Source organism: Labeo rohita, chromosome 7 (genome assembly GCF_022985175.1).
Source record: "Labeo rohita strain BAU-BD-2019 chromosome 7, IGBB_LRoh.1.0, whole genome shotgun sequence".
In the NCBI taxonomy this organism is placed as follows: domain Eukaryota; kingdom Metazoa; phylum Chordata; class Actinopteri; order Cypriniformes; family Cyprinidae; genus Labeo; species Labeo rohita.
This window is the reverse complement of record NC_066875.1, coordinates 31141776-31159738: the sequence shown is the minus strand read 5'-3', so window position 1 is coordinate 31159738 and position 17963 is coordinate 31141776. Positions and strand designations below refer to the sequence as shown.

Here is a 17963-nt window from a genome sequence, read left to right as displayed (position 1 = left end):
ATTTAGTCAGAGACTTTTAGACTGTGATGAAAAAACATATGTAGCAGCTACAGCAGTGTTGCTTTACAGCCTTCTCCCGTCATGCCGGAAAGCTTTTTCTTTGAAAATGTATTAAAAAAAACAATAAAAAGACAGAGAGATAAATAAATAGTAGGGCTGGGTAAAAAATACCACTTTCACGATTTTAGTCGATTCTCATTTTTACGAAACGATACTGATTCTTAAATTCCAAGAATCGATTAGTCTAGCCTGTTCTCAATGAACGGAACATTGCAGCACATCTCCCATCCAATTAATCGCAATAAGCTTTGTACTTTGTTACTTTTGATATGAAACAAAGTCTCAAATTTTATGTTCTGTCCATTTTATTACAGAATTCAAACAATAAATATTGTTTTGACACTGTTTAATGTAGAGTGACAGATCGTTGTAGCGCCTCAGTTCAAGAGAAGCAGCACATGAATCTCCTCCACTTTAATACAAGTTACAGCACAAAATAAACATGAATAAACATCCACAGGTGTGTTAAAAGAAAGAGTGCAACTTACTGAATTCTGTATCCTTTCTCATGTAATCGCTCAATCAGTGTTTCAACCGTGCAAAGTTTGTAAACAATGTCACAAAACGTCACATTACATTTACATTTACATTTACATTTATTCATTTAGCAGACGCTTTTATCCAAAGCGACTTACAGGTGGGGAATACATCAAGCGATTTGTTCTAAAGAAGCAAAACGACCTACGAGGTGCTCAAAATACCATATAACAGGCATTGTTCAATTAAGTACAAGCTAGAAAGGGAAAAGAGTAGAAAAGGAATTTTTTTTTTTTTTTTTTTTTTTTTAAGTCAAGTAGTGTCGAAAGAGATGGGTTTTCAGCAGTTGCTTGAACATTTACCTCAGAAAATAACATATTCAGTGACCATTAATTTAAGTCAATTAGAAAAATGAGAGGAACATTTTGCTAAATATATGTATCATTTAACATATTTTAATTGTAATTTCTACTATTCCTCAGTGTTTATGTTTAAATATATTTGTCAAGTTTTTTATGACAGCCATCATTTAAATGTTTACATTTAAAACAAACAAATTGGAGTAGAAATATAATTATGTAATAGTAACTTTATTATTATAAAAACTTAATGTAGTAATGTAGTACCAACTGACTCATATATTTTATAGCATTAGTAGACATATTTTCTCCTTGAGAAAATTTGGCATGTACTGTACCTGATATATATCCAAAATAATCGAATCGATTCAGAAATCGAATCGCAAGCTTGCGAATCAGAATCAAATCAAATTGTGAAATTTGTGTCAAAACCCAGCCATAATAAATAGTGATTGTATTCAACGAATCACTTCAATGAAACCTTTTTTTCTCATTCTAGTCCTCTTTCTCTCATTCTATCTCTAAAGTTTCAGTCACATTAACAAAATTTTGGCAAAATTCTGCAGGCAAAAAAAGGTACACTGTATGTTGTTAAAACTTCAGCAATGTATGAAGCACAGCTCACATAGAAGTCACTTTCATACCAAGCAGTCCAATTCTGTTGGTCAACCAACAACATAAACACACTGTGAAATCTTTGTAAGGAAATCTTCGACTCTCACAAGAAATTCGTGATCACGTGAACTCCTACTGAAATGAATTTCACTCCCAACATTTCACAGAATAACTCTTATTCTCTATATTATTCCCTATATTTCTCTCAAATGATCTTTCCATTTGATCTTTTGCGTTTTTTCAGTTTCTTAATTTCTCTTTCTTTCATCCTCTCACAATCAGACACATTCCACTTAAGCAATTTCGTTTTTCTTCATAAAGAGAATGAAGAAGCTTTAAGCAGCAATTGACACAAATAAAATGGTTGAAAGAGCAAATGAAGTGAAAGAGAAGAAGGAGGAGAAAGATGAATGTGGAACAATTACAGAGATGGCTTAAAAGATGAATGTGTAAGATGGAAAACACACACACAGAAAATCATTCAGGTCTCTGGCTGATAACGCAGAAACGTAATGGAAATGAGCAGAGGTCAGCATGGAGATTTAAGTCTTTCAGAGGTGTGTGTGTGTGCGTGTGTGTTAAGGGGGTTAAAGGCAGAGCCTGACTTCATAGCATTACCGATCCGTCTCCCTCGTCTTCCCACACTCCCTTTTATTTCATTTAGTTCTTTATCTCTCTAGCCTTCTCTGTCTTTGTTCCTCATCTCATTCCTCTCTTCCATCCCTCCTTTTGCCCCCTCCATTTCATCAGCCGAGCAGCCTTAAGGACAGCAGGAAATCAATTCTGCCTGCAACACAGACCACCTCTGCAGAGGGCACTTATACAGACACACACACATACACACACACACGCACAACATTGAAAGTGCCACTGCAGATATTCAAACTTTACTTCAAACAAAAAGACTGGAGGAGCCAGTCTCCACCATAAAACGGGTATTTCTCACAATTTTAAGGGGTCATTTCATAAGGAATCACATTTCCATTATTCTTCTGATATAAAATTGCTCAGAATATTACAACAATATACTGTAACTTTCAATCAAAATGGTCCAAAAATGAAAAATTAAAAATCCTGCCATATAATTAATATTGTCTTTCACTTTGTGCACAAAAAAAATTGTCGTAGCTTCATAACATTATGGTTGAACCACTGATGTCACATGGACTATTTTAACGATGTTCTTACTACCGTTCTGGGCCATAAAATGTTTCAGTCGCATTGCCGTCTATGCAGGGTCAGAAAGCTCTCAGATTACATATACTATACACTGCTGCCTAAAAGTTTGTGAACCCTTTAGAATTTTTTTATATTTCTGCATAAATATGAACGAAAAGTTCATCAGATTTTCACACAAGTCCTGAAAGTTGACAAAGAATCCAATCAAACAAATGAGACCAACATTTAATTTTAATTAAAAAACAGGAATCTATTAAAGTCTGATCATGTTTGTGGAAGAGAATCATGGCATGAACAAAGTAGATCTCTGAGAACCTCAGAAAAAGAATTGTTGTTGCTCAACCGGCTAGAAAATGTTACAAAACCATCTCTAAAGAGTTTGGACTCCACAAATCCACAGTCAAACAGACTGTTTACAACTGGAGGAAATTCAAGACCACTATTACCCTCCCTAGGAGTGGTCAACCAACAAAGATCACTTGTAATAGTTTGCAAGGTTGCAAAGGACCTCAGGGTAACTTTTAAGCACATAAAGGCCTTTCTCATGTTGGTTAATATTAATGTTCATGAGTCCATCATCAGGAGAACACTGAACAACCATGGTATGAGTGGCAGAGTTGCAAGGAGAAAGCCAAAAAAGATCATGTGGACAAGTCAGAGGGCTATTGGAGAAATGTTTTGTAGACGGATGAGACCAAAATAAAACTTTTTGGGTTTAAATAATGTTATGTTTGGAAAAAGAAAACCACTTCCAGCATAAGAACCATATTCCATCTGTGAAACACTGTGGTGCCTTGGTGGTGGTATCATGGTTTGGGCCTGCTTTGCTGCATCTTGACCAGAATGGCTTGCCATCACTGATGGAACAATGAATTCTCAATTATACCAGCAAATTCTGAACAAAAATGTCAGGGCATCTGTCAGAGAACTGAATCTTAGAAGAAAGTGGGTCATGCAGCAAGACAACGACCACAAGCACACAAGTCATTATACCAAAAAATGGTTAAAGAAGAAAAAGGTTAATGATTTGGAATGCCTGAGTCAAAGTCCGGACCTTAATGCAATTGAAATTTTCATTCAGTTCATAGGAGGAAACCCACCAATATCACAGGGTTCATGTGTTTTTGTACTGAAGAATGGGCTAAAAAAGTTGTTGTGCAGGACTGATCAGCGGTTACAAAATACCACTTCAAAAAGGGCTCACACATATTCACATACTTTTGCAACTCGCAAATATTTAACACTGGACCATGTTTCTCAGTAAATAAATGACAAAGTATATTTTTTTGTTTCAAGTTGTGAAAATCTGATGATGTTTTGTGTTATTTATGCAAAAATGTAGAAAATTCTAAAGGGTTCACAAACTTTCAAGCAGCACTGTATATATCTTAATTTGTGTTGTGAAGATGAACAAAAGAAGGTCTTACAGGTTTGGAACGACATGAAGGTGACTAGTTAATGACAGAAATTTCATTTTTGGGAGAACTATCCCTTCAAGGTAAAAACTCATGATGTACACTACAGTCTCCAGGCTCAAGGCATCCCAGACACCAATATTTTAATGATTCAGAAAAGATAAATCACTGTCTGGCCAACTGAGATTTCAGTATGGAGATAAAAGATTTGAATCATGGTATTTTGGTAGTATTACAGCACGTTGTGAATGTACATCGCCACTTTATGTTGTTTGCCTTTGGGATCTGAGTACTTTGATTTAGAAACTGTGATGTGTGACATCAGCCAAGTGGATTGGGGGGAAACAGAACAGATATTATCATTGGTAAACACTAGAAGAACAAATTATACAAGTAAAAAGTCACTGCCACACTGCAAGTCCTTCTTGAAGGCATTACTTTAAACAAGACTTCTCATCATTTCAGTCTGATATTACCAGTTTGTGCACCACATTTCAGCACAGAACCTGTCTCAATATAATCTCAGTATAATGTAGCCTTTGTGTTAATATGAAGGAATTGTATGTATTGATGTTTTGAATTATGCACTGCACTGTGTTGTGTTTAAAGGTTGAACGAAATGTCTGCAAACTTAACTGAAAAGGGTACTGGCAATTTTCTGCCAGGACATCATCCATTTTTATATTGTTTTTTTGCTCATGCAGTGCACTTAGACTATGACTATCATCATAGCAACAAATCCAGTAAATATGTGGCAAATCAAATCAAAAGAAACAGAGAAAAAGTACAATTGCAACTATTAAGGACTCAGCAGGGAAACCTACTAACTCTCCACAAGAAATAAATACAATATTCCAAAACTTCTATGCTAAACTTTATTCTTTATATAATAATACAAGACAAGAGGATATTAACTCATTTTTCAATAATATTCAACTTCCAAAACCTAACACAGAACAAATCAGCGCACTGGATAAACCAATCATAGAAAAAGAACTTCATATCGCCCTGAGTCGAATGCCTAACAATAAAGCACCAGGACCCGATGGTTTCCCGGCTGAGCTCTATAAACACTTCTGGTCCATTTTATCTCCATTATTTATCAGAACAATAACAGAAATAAAAAGAAAACTCAAGACTAACAGTGCACATGAACACAGCCACTATTTCACTAATCCCCAAACCTAATAAAGATCCAAACCTTCCGTCAAACTACCGTCCTATATCTCTCATCAACATAGACACGCACATAGAATGGAAAAAATTATCCCATTTATAATCCACCCGGATCAGACCGGTTTCATCAAAGGTAGGCAGGCATCCAATGCCACACACAGACTATACGATTTAATCCATTATTCATCACTACAACAGGGAAACACCATCATAGTCATTTTAGATGCAGAAAAAGCTTTTAACAGAGTCAACTGGATCTTTCTATTCACCACATTACAAAAACTTGGCTTTGGGGAGTCGTTTATTAATTGGATCAAGATTTTATACACAACACCCTCTGGCACATGGACTTACATCGAGTGTTGGGGAAAGTTACTTTTAAAAGTAATGCATTACAATATTGAGTTACTCCCTAAAAAGTAACCTGCGTTAGTTACTTTTTATGGAAAGTAATGCGTTACTTTACTTTGGGTTACTTTTTAAATCTGGCCAGGGCTTGCTGGTTTGTTTTTAATATAAAAAGTTCTATTTTTGGCAAATGTAAAAGCTTTTTTTTTTTTACACCAAAAGCCTCAGGTTATGAGAAAAGTCATAAATTCATGTCTGTAAAACAACTCAACTCAAGAAAAAAATGTCAGCTCTTCAGCAATAATAATAAAAAAAAAGGAAAACAAATGTTAGATTATCTTGAGTATTTTTACTTATTAGTATGGTTGAATTTGATCATCGAAGGTCGGCAGCAAAGACACTGGTTAATAAAATGGGATTAAATGCATAAAGGATATTTGTATTATTTAACATATTTAATTATTGCAGGTTTGCGTCATATTCTGAGTTGAATTTCACTGTTTTTTTTTTTTTTTTTTTTTTTTTTTTTTTCATTTTTAGGAATACTGAATCTTTTTTTTGTGATTGAGATGAATTAATGAATGTTCACATTTATTCTAGAACTAACATCTTACTCCAGATTTCTCTCAAGATGAGGACAGGAGAACTTTTAATCAATAAAAGTAACTGGCGTTACTTATTTGAAAAAGTAACTCAGATATTTTCTTGTCAATTAAAAAGTAATGCATTACTTTACTAGTTACTTGGAAAAAGTAATAATATTACGTAACTCACGTTACTTGTAATGCGTAACACCCAACACTGCTAACATCACAAAGCTTCACACTGCACAGGGGAACTAGGCAAGGATGGCCACTCTCTCCTTCTCTATTCACCATCTTCATTGAACCCTTAGCAGCAGCCATACGCCAGAAGGAATCCACATACCCCAAACACAACATAAGATTAGTTTATTTGCTGATGACATCTTACTCTTTTTACAAAATCCTCAATCATCTCTGTAAGAAATAACTAAAACCATTGATTCATACTCTAAAATCTCAGATTATGCAATAAATTGGAATAAATCTTTAGTTCTTCCACTACATCAAACCAAATGGGATGTGGTAACCCAGGTATCATTCATTCCTCTATGTACTGATCACATCACTTATTTAGGCATTAGGATTTCCTCCAGGCTGTCAGAACTGACTGGACTCAACTTCACTCCTTTACTAAAACCATTAGAAGATGACCTTCACCGTTGGCACAGTTTACCACTTTCCATCCAGGGCAGAAAAGCTATAATCAAAATGACAGTACTCCCTAAATAAAATACTTATTCTCAATGATCCCAACCCAACCTACTCTCACTTGGTTCAAATCTCTAGACTCCATCATCACCCGATTCTACTGGAAAAATAAATCGACACGGATAAAATTAAGCAAAACCCAAATCTTTAGGAGGCTTAGAAGCCCCACATTTTTCCATTACTCACTAGCAAACCAACTTCAATACATACATAAATGGACTCACCCCACTCAGTCAGACATCATATGGCTAGACATAGAACAATCACTCTGTGAAAACTTGTACATATCAGACATTCCATTTCTCAGTCAGTCCATTAAACATCACTCATGCTTCAAAGCCGTGACAATAGCTTTGGCCCTGACAGCCTGGTGGAAAAATCACCAAATCACAAACTCTAATCTAACCTCACCCCACTCTGGAATAACCCTGACTTCACAAGCAACAAAAAAGCACTCAATTTCTATAAATGGGTAGAAAAAGGCATCACACATATTAATGACATTTTTCAGTCTAACAATTTTTCTTTCATTTTTCTACTTAGTCCAGGAGTACGGTATCGGGAGCAATTAATTCTTGAATTATTTGCAACTTAAATCAGCTGTTTTATATAAAATCAACACTAGAACCATCAATCTTCACCTTCCTTCCACAGTAGCAGATTTAATTAATATATCCTCCCTGAAAAAACGACTTTCCAAATTATACAAAATTATAACCAATTCAAATAAAAGCATAACTTTACCAACAATCAAATGGGAAGAAGACCTTTCTATCACTCCTGATACCAACTTCTGGACTCAAATTTGTACCAATATTTATTCTTTGACTAAAAACGCCAACCTTCAGCTCATACAGTATAAGACTCCTCATAGACACACTACACTGGGAAAAGGCTGTCTAAAATGGGATTCACATCAGAAACTTGCTCCACTGCTCACAAAATTGTCTGGACACATATATCCACGCCACATGGCACTGCCCACCCATTAAACACTTTTGGAAAGAAGTCACTGAATCCCTATCCCGCCTCCTGGGCTGCTGCATCCAATTTTCCTCCTTACTCTGTCTACTGGGTGATCTATCAACTCTCAGTCAGGAAACTGAGAAACAAACAAAAGGATACTCCTCATAGCTTTAGCCATCGCCAAATCCTGAAACACTACTCACATAACGCATTGGGAAAATTTGCTTACGGACTACATATCCCTAGAATATTTTTCACCTCCTTACAACTATACTTCAGAACCACAACACTCCAGATCAGACCTCATTCAACTCTTACAAATCTGACACACTTATCCTAATTATTTATTCACATATTATAATACATATTTATACAAGGTTTTAGTAATATTATGAGTGTTTTCACTATTATTATCATTACTATTATTATTATTATTATTATTATTATCATGATCATTAATAATACCATGGAAACATTGAGCAGTAATAAGATGGTGTTGATGGGATAATGTTTTGTGTAAGAATGGTAACGGTTTAATGAAGACCATAATACTAAGTATAAATAATTAAAATATATAAATATAACTAAAAAAGATCAGCACTCAAACATATACCACACATGTTTTTAATGCACTGCATGCTGATTTTAATGCACCATACCCTTCTTTTAATGGACCACCTCAGCTTAAGCATACATACATAGTACATATAGTAGAGTATATCTTACCGTGAATGGGGGAAGAAAAAAAAAAAAAAAAAAACACCTTAAACACTGAAACAGAGGTTAGGATAGATGTGGTATGTGTTGGGTATGAGTATGTGTCATTATTACATTTTTTTTTTTTATTACTATTATTGGAATTATTATTACTATCACTATTATTACTGTTATTATCATTGATATTACTGTTGCCGTCATCACAAAATACTATTGTTATCATTACCATCTTTAGTATTATTATTATTATTATTATTATTATTATTCTTATTTTAATTATTATTATACATGCTAGTATTATTCAATTACTACTATTAATATTCAGATTGTCATTTTTGATTATTTTCATTACTGTTATTATCATTGCTGTTCCACTGCCGTCAGTGTTTCCCCTGCCAATATATTAGGGGGGTGACCCACCCCCCAACTGCACCCCCCTCCCCGTCCCCGTCCCAGAGTTTTGGAGTCTTTTTTTTCACTGAAACAAATGTTTTTGTTATTATACAGAGAGTAAAGTACTGAAAATGGTACCATTGCTGTATTTATTATCATTGCTGTATTTATTATTATACTTGCTACTACTACTCAAATACTACTAACATTATTCAGGTTGTCGTTTCTGATTATTGTTGATGTTTTTGTGTTTTGTGTTCACTGTATGTTGTATGTTTTACACTAAAACTAATAAAAAAAATAATAATTCCGGAGTATAATGAATTTCTCTGAATGGACTCACTGACTTCTAAATCTCCTTCTAAGCCATTACTGTGTGAGTCAGAGAGATGAGGTGAATCATGATCATGAAAAATCAAAGAACATCTATGATGGGGTAATTGGGAGCAAGTCTTTGTGTTCTACCTGGGCTAACGGTGAGAGAAGCATCTTGGCTGAAGCGCTTGCGGGCAGAGTTGAAGGCCACGCAACGGTACAAGCCTTCGTCTTCTTTAGTGACCCCTAAAATCTGCAGCACCCCATTAGGAAGAGATATGTACCTGTGTGAGAGAGAAAGAAAAATTAGCATTAGCATTCCGGAATCAACCAAAAGCAAAATGTGTGTTCATCTAAACTGAAGATACTTTTAAGCTTTAGAAGACTAGCAATCTGCTATATATTCTGCTACGCACTAGTCAACTCAAAGCAACATATAAAGAGGCAATCACGAACCATACTGCCGAATAACATAGCGGGGGAGTGAAAAATGGAAAAAAATGGCAGAGAAAAGAAGCAGACATGAGAGTTCAGTCTGCAGATGTATAGAGAACAAACCAATATGGCAGCTTGTATCTTCAAAAGTCAATTCCTCTCTTTCACTCATTCTTTCTCTCTGTTTGTGGTGGCGAGGTCAGGTTGCAGCACTGATATTCATTCCACAGTCATCTCTCTCCCCCAGAGACCGCTTTCAAATCCCCTTTTCATTCAGGACTGATATTATACACCATTAATCTTGTAGACTCATCCCCAAGAGCAAGACACTTTGGCAGAAAGGCCACAAAGACCAAGGTTGGGTGAATTTGTCCATCTGTGAGCGCGAGTGGGTTGAAATCGGGTGCGTGTGACTCGCTATTGCAGAATTCATTGGTGCTGAGAGAGTTCAGCTGAGGACACATCCACACCAGAGCTACACCTCCAGCGGCACGGCACCGCCTCAGCTGCGCTCGGGATGTAAATGAGAGAGTGACTGCAGCAGCCGCCAGAACACGACAGCGTGTATTAATGCACGGCTAATGTGCGAGTGTGTTCTCATTAATATGGAGAGGGGCTGTGAATACAAAAGACACTTTTTACGGATACAAAAGGAAGCATCCAAAGCAGATAGGGAATCATCTCGGAGGCACGTTTTCAAACAATCTGTCTCGCTTTTTAACTTGGATCTCATTTGTAATTCCAAACTGCTTGAGACAAAAGCGCTGTAAGAGGTCAGAGACTCCATGTGAAGATGCAGTGACATTTTTCAAGACTACTGGAACCTCTACTACCTCTGCTGTGTATAGAACCTTAATTCACAAGCTCATATCTAATGACTGAAAGGGGTTGAAAAACACATCTGGTTAGCTGTCTGTAAAACTGTGTCGAGGACAGTCATTCAGAGTCTCCAATAAAATGTAAATGTGTATTTAATTAAAAGAAGTTTTAAATGTTGCAGTCATTTGATCAAGATAAACGGCAACATTGCAAAATATTATTGCTATTAACTTTGCCGTTTAAATACATTTTAAAATGTTCCTGGGTTATTCAATTCAACCAGAGGTCCCTGGTTCAAACTTTTGATTTTGCTAATATTTTTCCTTAAGAAAGATAACCATTTATAGTGAAGAAAGGCAAAATATTAAATGACATGGATGAATATATACTGACTAATCCACTAGTTTGTAAAAGGGGTCAAAATGTCAATTTTCACCTGAGATTCAGAGCCAAATTACAGGTAAATGACTTCAGAAAGATGGCAGCATAATAATGTTATTTTTACACAGAGACTGGTAGGTCTGTCAGTAAAATCTGTTGGTTTTAACAATCTTTGTTGCATTATATGCAAACTTTCCTTTTTTGGTCTTCATTTTCAAGGCTCCATATGGTTCAGTTCCAGAGGTATTTTAATTTTAATATGGCTCCATGGGTAAATAGTTAAATTGTACACATTTTAAGTAGTCAAAAACCAAATGGTAATTTTGCAAAAATACTTCTTTGCTTTTAAAGAGAAAAGTCTGAAAAATAAACAATGTACAATGAACAATGAAACTACAGTTGTATCTTGTTTCCTTCTGTCAAAACAACTGAGTGATACTGTTTGAGTGCCATATATCCTTTTTTCCAAAGTTTGCATGTCTTTAACTCAAGAAGTTTTAAAGATATTTGGAATCTTCAATTTCAGTGCCCTACAAAGTTCAGTCGCAGAGATATGGGGGATCTCAATGAGGCTCCATTTTCAGGTAAGTCTCTCAAATTTGGCTGATTTGACACAGAGCAACCCAATTTATTCCTGTGATGGCAAAGCTGAATTTTCAGTGAGTCTTCAGTGTCACATGATCCTTCATAAATAATGCTTGAGAAATATCAATGTTGAAAACAGCTGTTGTGATTAAAAGTTTTTTTTGTATTCATTGATGAATAGAAGATTAAAGAATAGCATTTATTTGAAATAAATATCTTTTGCAATATCTAGTCTTTTTTCCCCACTTTTGGTTGATGTAACATATCTTCACTGCATAAAAGTATTAATTTCAAAATCAAAATTGCATTGACCCCAAACTTTTGAACAGCACTGTAATGTATTGTATTTTTTTATTTTTTACTAGTATTTTAAATGATGAGACTGCATGAACAGGCTCCATCCAAGCTTTTCATACTTCATTTTAGTTTAGAATAGAGTCTCTACAGAACAAATAAGGTGTTTCCCAATCAGCTGCTGTTTATAAACCACTTTACCTGACTGGATAAAATCATGAAGGTCCACCCTTAAACCTAGCCCCCAGTGAGTTAGAGCAAATTGGGTAAAGCAGTTGAAAAACATCCACAAATTGGGAAACGCCCTTAATTGATTAGGCAGCGCCCCCAGCCTACTGCAGAGATCTATACTTGGTTGAAGCAATGGCAAAGAGGTAAGTGGTAATGTCTCAATCCAGTTCCCCCTCCTTTCCTGTCCATTATCCATTGTCTCATCCAATAAAAACAAAAACGCAATAAACTAAATAAAAAATAAATAAATAAATAAATCAGCTCAAAACTCAATTTGATGACATTTGATTTACATCATTGCACAGTTGCTGCCATACGCAGAGAGAGATTTCTCGGTGGATTCCTCAACAGAAATTGACAGTGGATGATGAAATCTAAATGATGCAATCAGGAGACATTTTCATAAAATTCTCGGTGTCCTTATTTGACATTTCAAAAGCCTTTCCGTTTTGCTTTGCACATCTTCCTAAGTATTAACTCTTGAAAATATCAAGCCTGCCCTTATCCAAACAATCCATTAGATATAAAAAACCTGATGCACAAAAGCTGTAAAGTACTATTTTTTGTACAAAAAAGACAACCTTTGATAAATACCATTCATATCCAAGGCAAAACAGACACAATTAACTGTGTTAATGAGTCCTAATAATGTAATATAATATAATATAATATAATATAATATAATATAATATAATATAATGTGGCTGGATATGTGGCAAAAGACATAAAAGATTGATTTTAAAATCTTTATTGCTTTCCAAGGACACCAGAATGGGATATAATACTGATCAGGTACTTCGGAGAACATAATCGTGTCCATTCTCAGTGTTGGAAAAAAGACTGATTATATATGTGCTTTATACATCTCTCTATGTGCAAGTGTTGTATGTGTGTGCTTATATGTGTATGTGAGAATGAGAGAAAGAGAGATGCATGTTCTTCCTATAAAAAAGATACTCTTGCTCTCAAGTTCAAGCATATGCCTGTGCAAGAAAGAAAAAAAGGAGAATCAACAAAGAGAGACAGGGAATATAAAGAAAAAAATACTGGAAATGGAAAATTTCATATCTCTTGATGGCAGCCATCTGCAAAAATAAAATCAGAACTCAAAATAATTGACTATAATGCAAGGCCATATTGGGACCACGTATCTTAATTATAAATAAACACACAAACAAAAAATGGAATTAAATACTAGAAGCTTATTTACCTAACCTTCTACCAATATCACAAATTACATGAGCAAATGATTATATAATGTATTGGGAAAGTCAGTTGCAAGATAACATTTAATGCTATCTAGACAGTGTATTCAGCAAACTTGGCTACATCCAGCAATATTAAATCAAACATTATTGCCATGAGTGAAAGAACAAGAACTCATTGAAATGGTTGGAATGCACATATTTTTCTACAAATGCTATTAATTCTTAAACAATATTTTTTGCTTTCATTAGGGTTCCATTAGGATTTGTCTTTTTACATAACCATTTCAAAACATAAGATTCCAGTGATACGGAATAAGAACATTTGGTGTAACGGCAGGAAAAACAAATTAGGAAAAAACGTTTTAAATTTCTAGCAAATCCATTATGCACGTAAATATCTTTCCAATGTGTTATCAAAATGTGTACTTAAAGATATAACACACTAACAAGGTTTTGTGCCAGTTGGGACGGTAGAAAATACTGTCAATAATTTTCATGATCATTATGCTGCACAGCTAGCAAGAGTTTTCTTAACCAAAAAAAAAAAAAAATCTTTCAGATTTCTTACAGATTCTGTAGTTGGCCGTTTCAGATGGGGTCAGTGAGTTACAGAAATCTGGCAGCGTCTGCTATTGTAAACCCTCTGTTTATCACATGACATGACATACATTAAACCGATGACCCGGACTTCATTTGATGCAAAAGTTTGCTGCCCTCTGCCTCCCTCCCTGTGATGCCCACTTCTTTGATGGGGCCCATGCCCAACTCTTTGACCTCTGATGGGCCTCTTGTACACAGAGTCATTGATTGGCTCCTGTCACGTGCAGTCTTTTCTGCTCTATATTGACAAATTGCAAAACCTACTGTAACATGCACACACTTGGAAAATGGTAAACAACTGCGATTACCCTATAAGATGAACTGGCAATACTGTAACATGAATGTTTGGCTACCTTCAAACTATGACATCTTTTCAAACACAAAAAAACAATCAAATCAACTTTGATATTCAATTATACAAAGTTACTGATAGGGATATTACAAAACTACATTATGCTCCTATCGTCAGTCCATGCAGAACTACACTCACAGACACTATGGATAGTCTTATGCCTAATGAGTTTTCACCACTAGGCACACCACAAGTATTCTCTAGACAAGACACATAATTGGAGGAGCTGGGCAGCTTCTAACCTAACCGCAGGCTATTATCTGTTAGGATAGAGTTTAAATGAATCAGAAAACAAGTACTGGGAATTTTTTTAACATCAGTAATTTAAGATACAGCACTACAAAACTACCAGGCAAGTGTTGTGCAGATTAATTTCAAGAAAGGGTTGAACAATTGACAATAATAAGGTATTATTAATTTAGATTAACATATCATTTAAAAATATAGAATTTACATTAAACTACATATTTTGGTGTGAAATTTTGATTATCTCATTCCAGTGAATCTGCCACTGTAATGAAGCTTTCCCCCTGACTGTCCATGTTACACAGTTTACATTGCAAACAAGTGATGCAACACCTAATGAATTCAAAAAGAATTCCAGATTGTTTTTTGATGTTCTTTTTGAGTGTTCCTTGAAAAGAAGTGAAACCTAAAACTTGAATATGTGGATGCTTTAAACATGTTTGTTAAGAACAGTTTTCACTACTGGTACTCATTTGATTTGCCAATGACACATCTGTGATCAGTTACAATGTTCAGCTTCTTTAAAAAAAAAAAAACATGTTGTAAATAGATGTTAAAACAATCAAATTATTTTTAAAAGAAATGGAGCAAGGATGCCAATAAAGACTTTTACTCTGTTACAAAAAAAGTCTATTTCAAATAAACGCAGTTATTTTAAATTTTCTATACATCAGTCTACCCTGAAAAAAAGTGTCTGGGTTTCCACAAAGATATTAAGAAGAAAGACCATTTTCAACATTGATAATAATAAGAAATGTTTATTGAGCACAGAATCAGCATTTTGGAATGATTTCTGATAGATCATGTGACACTGAAGACTGGAGTAATGATGCTGAAAATTCAGCTTTGACATCACAAGAATAAATTACATTTTAAAATATATAATATAATATTTCACAATATCACTCTGTTACTGTGTTTTTGACCGAATAAACACAACACAACAGATCTTACTGACCCCAAACAAACACCAAACAACAAAGTTAGCTCCCATGTTGGACAAGCTTTACACTCACTCTGTACCAACAATGTTGTACATAAATAAAATATGACAAAAAAAAAAAGTCAGATATTCCAAAATCCCAAGATAACTTACCTGGATGGTTCTAGAGGTTCTGTGGGTGCAGGTAAGGGCACCTGGTTCTTCTCCCAGGTGATACTTGGGGTGGGTAAACCATCTATATAGCACTCAAACCGGGCAGTGCCACCTACTGGCACAACCTGAGGTTCAGGATCCTGAAGAAAACGGGACAAGCCTGAGAAAGACACAGAAAGCAAGAGAGTGTGTCAGAAAGACAAGAAAAAAGAAGCAACAAGAAATCAAAAAAGGGAATAAGTGAATGCATCACATTAACTTTTTGTGGAATAAGCACAAGCAATGTATCCACATGGTGGGAGTAGAGGAAGGCAAGCGGGGCCCCTGACCTCTGCTCTGGTGCCTCTGAGCTTTGAAAATACTCTCACTTTGATCTGCTACATCTGCTAGACTCACACTGCTCATAACCCCAAAGAACACTCGCACACACCAGAGCAAGCGAGTGGGTACTTCATTATTCACACAAATAGCAAATATATAACCAGAGTTAAAATTTTGGTTTCGGTTTGCATTAATTAGACATACATTATTAGATTTTTATTATTTTAAGTTGTTTTTTTGAATTAACAATAAACAATATTATATTTAGAAATGAACATGAACCTATGCTATTAAATGCTGTAAAAACTTATTGGAAAATGTTACTATAAACTCAAACTTCACAACCAAACTGTCAGCACTTATGCAAACAAAATCTTGTAGCATTAAACTGACACTGATTTAATCAGTCATAATAAGAACACAAACATTTATAATGGACCAATGTATGTTCAAAACACTACTGACTATTAATTTGACTTTGTTACCCAGGAGCAGGCATCAATATACAGACAGTTCAAATCAAAAAGTTCCTAAACAAGCTCACACATGAAGCACATCGGCGTACATAACAGTTCCCCAGGCAGTGTAGCCTGCTCGGCTGAGACCTGTTAAACATTAACACTAGATATTTTTGACTTGTACACAGCATGCGGTCTAAAGCAAACACACTCCACAAAAAAAAAAAAAAAAAAAAAAAAAAAAAACATAGGAGATTTACTGGAGCACACACCAGCAGCATGGTTATGTGTAGGTGTGAGCATCTGAAAAGACAAAGTTATTAAGGAATAATGAGAAATATTCAGCCACTGAGAGAAAAGCTACTTCATAACAACAAAAAAGTAGTATATGGAGAGAAAACTGTTTAAATGAGGATCCCTTCCCCTGCCACTGTCACCGGCAAGAGAGTAATAATGAATAAGATAATTATCATGATAACTGTAAGTGCGTGACTGCTACCGAGAGTCACTGTTTCTCAGAGCAGCTCACCTCCACATGCTGCAGCCCTGAGGATCCCAGTCATGCAGATGACAGATAACCGGGGTAAATTACAAAACCATGTACTCGCATCCCTCCCCTGGTAGAGACCTTCACTGCACTGATTTCTCAATGGAGGAAATGGTCTTTCTGTTTGGACTATCTCCAATCCCAGTACTGTCTCTCTGTCTGGTTCATTCTGAAAACACTGTGACAAAGATCTGCAGTAAATATTCAACTATTGTTTTCAACTCAACATGACAGTTTCTCACCACCATGAGAAGTAACTGTTTCCCTAGCACAAAGTACAAAATCACCTTAAATGGATAGTTCACCCAAAAATTTAAATTCTGTCATTAATTTCTCACCCTCATGTCGTCCAAACCCGAAAGACCTTTGTTCATCTTCTGAATACAAATTAAGATATTTTTGATAAAATCCAAAAGCTTTTGTGGCCCTGCATAGACAGTAATGCAACTGACACGTTCAAGGCCCAGAAAGGTAGTATGGACTTCATTAAAATAGTCCATGTGACATCAGTGGTTCAACCTTAATTTTTTGAAGCTACGAGAATACTTTTTGTGCACAAAAAAAAAAAAAAAAAAAGACTTTATTCAACAATTTCTTCTCTTCCGACATCAGAATGCCGTGTCCTCTGTCAGCAGCACCACAAGCATCTGTTGTGGTACTCCAGTGAATGTGTGTTGAAGACTGACACGGAAGAGGAGAAATTGTTAAATAAAGTCGCCATTTTTGTTTTCTTTGTGCCCAAAACATATTCTCGTACCTTCATAAGATTACGGTTGATCCACTAATGTCACATGTACGATTTTAACAAATGTCCTTACTAACTTTCTGGGCCTTAAACATGTCAGTTGCACTGGTGTCTATGCAGGGTCAGAATGCTCTCGGATTTCATCAAAAATATCTGAATGTGCGTTGTGAAAATGACTGAAGGTCTTACAGGTTTGGAATGACATGAGTAATTAATGACAGAATTTTCATTTTGGGGTGCACCGTCTCTTTAATTAAAATAAAATAAAAAATAAAGCTGCAATCAGCATTGAAAGGGCTTTAGATTACACTGACCAAATTTGGTGTTGATCTG

General features: G+C 35.4%; 1 protein-coding gene across 1 annotated transcript in view; it reads right to left on the bottom strand.

The window, feature by feature from the left end:
* igdcc4 (immunoglobulin superfamily, DCC subclass, member 4) overlaps nucleotides 1–17963 on the bottom strand; it is a 79305-nt gene that overhangs the window by 31133 nt on the left and 30209 nt on the right. The window contains exons 3-4 of the mRNA XM_051114963.1: nucleotides 15560–15719; nucleotides 9463–9596 (exon numbers count right to left, since the gene is read on the bottom strand). Coding sequence (XP_050970920.1) covers nucleotides 9463–9596; nucleotides 15560–15719 — 294 coding nt within the window. The remainder of the gene's footprint in view (nucleotides 1–9462; nucleotides 9597–15559; nucleotides 15720–17963) is intronic.